Source organism: Entelurus aequoreus, linkage group LG10, assembly GCF_033978785.1.
Source record: "Entelurus aequoreus isolate RoL-2023_Sb linkage group LG10, RoL_Eaeq_v1.1, whole genome shotgun sequence".
NCBI classification, from domain to species: domain Eukaryota; kingdom Metazoa; phylum Chordata; class Actinopteri; order Syngnathiformes; family Syngnathidae; genus Entelurus; species Entelurus aequoreus.
In genome coordinates this window covers 77,304,425-77,308,138 of record NC_084740.1, presented here as the reverse complement: position 1 = coordinate 77,308,138, position 3,714 = coordinate 77,304,425, and the positions used below count along the sequence as shown (strand labels likewise).

The following is a 3,714-nucleotide window of genomic DNA, read 5'->3' as shown; positions in this document are numbered from 1 at the left end:
ACCTTATTGAAATTAAGATATTCTTCATCTCAGTATGTTAATAATGACTGAATTAATTAATTACATATTACAAAACTGTTGTGTATACGAATTCACAGATGTTATTTTATTATATAAAAAGGTCAGTAAATGATTGTATATATTTGTAAACGCTCTGAAGTGGGAAAGGGGTAGGATTAAATAAGCTTTGCTTCTTCCTACTCCTTTTCGGACATGATGTAAAGTGAAATGATATGAAATTGTGTGATGTATTATACTGTAAGTGTGTTTGTGTTCCAAATAAACTAAAGAAAGAAAGAAAAGAAAGAAATGTTAGCTTTCTCTTATAGGTGATGAGGCAAATTAGTGTAATGTTAAATAATCAATTGAATTACTAATATTTTTACAATATGCTTTGGGCCAACAAAACACTTTGGAAACCACTGCTCTACAATATAATTTTTTTCAATAAAATATTGACTTTTTTTTCTTTAAATATACAACTTTTGTCTTCAAAATTATTTTTGTTTTTCTTAAAAATATAATTTTAAAATTGTTTAAATTCTACAACTATTTTCTCAAAAACATACAACTTTTTGCCACAATGACATGTATATTTTTTTAAATAAAAAATATACACCTATTTTTCTCAAATATACCACTTTTTTTTCTTAAAAATATACAGTTATTTTCTAAATTATACAACTATTTTTCTCAAAAAATATACAACTTTTTCCCGCCGTAATATATATATTTTTTATAGAAAATATACACATCTTTTTCTCAAATATACAACTTTTTAAAATGAAGTATACAATTATTTTTTCAATTATAAAACTTTTTTTCTCACAACATGTACAACTTTTTCCCACATAATACTTTTTTTTTTTTTAGAAAATATATACATATTTTTCTCAAATATACCGGTACAACTTTTTTTTTTTAATATACAATTATTTTCTAGATTACTATTTATTAACTATTTTTCAAAAAAATTTGCTACTTTTTCCCACCATAATATATATTTTTTATGAAATATACACAGCTTTTTCTCAAATATATAACTTTTGTATTTACTTCTTTTGTCATATGGAATAGTTACTATAGTAATACTATAGTTACAATATTAAATATTGGACTTTTTTCCCCCTTAATTCATTTATTTATTTATTTTTCGGAAATAAAATCATTTTTTTCACTTATTACAACGTTCCCCCTAATATTACGACTTGATAAATATATGATAAATATGCAACTATTTTTCTCTCCGAAATTCAACTATCCCCGCCCACGCAAAAACTATTTTTACTCAGAGTATTTTTTGATCTCTTCAGCGTGGCTACTCGTTTCCAATATGTCATTGTTAAATCGATGCGTGAGTAATTTGTAGTTTAACACATTCTTGAATGTTGAGCCTCACAATGATTGACACTTGCTCTTGCTTTCATTTCAGCCCCACCCCTCTGTTGTACAGTAATTCAAATATTTTCTGACGAAGCACAATCCAATCATAACATACTTATGACTTTGTCTTTCTCTATTTCTTTTCAGAACATTTTTGGGCTTTTGGTATGGGTTAGCAGAGCTCACTCCTGATTGGTTTAGCTCTCACAAGTCCCGCCTCCTACTGAGTGATTGGCTGGAGTGCATCCTGACAGTAAGGTGGCCTGATGGCTGCTACTGATGAATATTCATGCGTAGGCCTCACAGCATGTGTCATGGCTGCAGAATGCAGATGATGTCATTCATGGTAGACACACCGAGCAGGGCCAGTTCACACTTTTGGAACTTTAAAAAGAAACGTTTTTATTGGTTTAAGGCAAGTTTGGATCTGGTCGTCACTTTTGGAGTCTCTCCCGGTCAGTGAACGCACCGTTGCTTTGCTTGGTGAGTGGGTGCTATTCCCGGTCAATGCAGCTCCTCTTACAGTTGAGGAACGAGACAAACCGGTTAAGGTGCAACCCTGCAACAACACCTGGCTATTTAAGGCCTGGGAGCAGGAAGTTCACCAGCAACTTTCAAGCGGCGAGCGAGCGAGCGAGCAAGCAAGCGACGGGTTCGCCACACATAACACTTCTTTGGAAGGAAAAGGCCAAAATGCTGCGACATCTCCCAGAGACGCCCAACCCGAAGAACTCCCTCTTCAACGCCATGAACCGCTTCCTCGGCGCGGTGAACAACATGGACCAGACCGTCATGGTGCCCAGCCTGCTGCGGGACGTGCCCCTGGGCGAGGACGCCGAGCCGGGCTGGAGCTGCCCCAAGCAGGACGTGGACGAGGCGGACATGTACAGCTACTACCAGCTGCTCAAGTCCATCCGGCAGGACATCGAGTGGGGGGTGAGGGTCTCCCCGGCCTTGGCGGAGACCCCGCCGAGGCTCACCCGCATGAACTCCAACGCCTCCTTTGCCTCCTCCTTGTCCGCCTCCTCCGAGGAAGACGAGTACGAGGAGGAGGACGAGGACCTGCAGAAGCAGTTACAGTACCACCTGGCCGGGCTCCAAGGGGTGCTGAGCAAGTTGACCACGCACGCCAACTCCCTCACCAGGCGCTACAAGCAGGAGATCGGACTCTAACACATCGACCCGCAGCCCCAGAAAGAACATGCAGCAGCTATTGAAAGGACACGGCAACTCTTGTAAGATGTGTTGATGCTGAATGCAAATGACTTCTTTGCACTCACAAGCAAGCATTCAGTGCCATACGCAGGTGAAACATATTTCAAACTTTTCTTTATTTAAGGCATAATTTATTACCTCATGCAAGAGATGTTTAGGGAGGATCCACCAAACACGAATGGATTGTGTAGAGATGTATGTGTACATGTGTGTGTGACTTTGTATTGGAAGAGACAGAAAAGCAAAGAAGGAAGGAGGCGGGAGGCGCCATTGATCTCCTGATGTTCTTCACTCGCTGGTCAATGATTGGAATGAACTGATTGTTCTGCTTGGAGAACCGTGATGGATTCCGATAGATCACTTTTTTTTTTTTACTGTGCTTTACTTTGCACTACCTTTTCTACTGATATTTAATATGGAAATAAAGCTTTTTCTATCAACTCCCATTTGTGTTGACTTTTCATGGAAGGCAAGAATCTTTCAGTCAGGCCTCACATTTACTGCAACAAGAGGCAAGCCCGGATCTACTTTAGAGTAGTCAGCGTGCAGCTTGGTTAGCAGTACAGATTCACCATCCTCTAAAAAGGAGTCGTCACACGGCCATTCTTGCCTACATAGATATTAGTCTTCCATACAATCAAGAATAACAGCGTTAACGTGCATGAGTGCAGCCTGCAGTGGGGAACTGCGGTTGGTTGAATGGAAACAGGAATTCCAACATGTACTGTGACATTCTAAAGCAGAGCAGGAGTGCCCTCAGTGAACCGTGGCTCCCCCAGTGTCGGCAGCACTCATGCAACCTTAGATCGTCACGCTACCACAACCGTGCTCGACACAATTTTTACATTTGTAATATTTTTTTGACAAAATGATGTTGCTACACACTTGTGTCGTGTTGCAGCACAACTTTTAAAGATTAAAGATTAAAGTAGCAATGATTGTCACACACACACTAGATGTGGTGAAATGTGTCCTCTGCATTCGACCCATCCCCTTGGGGAGCAGTGGGCAGCAGCGGCGCCGCGCCCGGGAATCATTTTGGTGATTTAACCCCCAACTCCAACCCTTGATGCTGAGTGCCAAGCAGGGAGGGAAACGGGTCCCATTTTTATAGTC

The 3,714-nt window shown here is 39.8% G+C and overlaps 1 protein-coding gene across 1 annotated transcript; it reads left to right on the top strand.

Annotated features, from left to right (window-relative positions):
- The first annotated feature begins 1,693 nt into the window (after positions 1-1,693).
- On the top strand, positions 1,694-3,039 carry LOC133658118 (mid1-interacting protein 1-B-like). Its single transcript, XM_062059750.1, has one exon. It carries the CDS (start codon positions 1,891-1,893, stop codon positions 2,554-2,556), a length of 666 nt encoding a protein of 221 aa, XP_061915734.1. The 5' UTR covers positions 1,694-1,890; the 3' UTR covers positions 2,557-3,039.
- Positions 3,040-3,714: the final 675 nt, after the last annotated feature.

Excerpts from the sequence above, each read along its gene's own strand:
- LOC133658118 (XM_062059750.1), top strand. The coding sequence starts at position 1,891 with ATGCAGCTCCTCTTACAGTTGAGGAACGAGACAAACCGGTTAAGGTGC.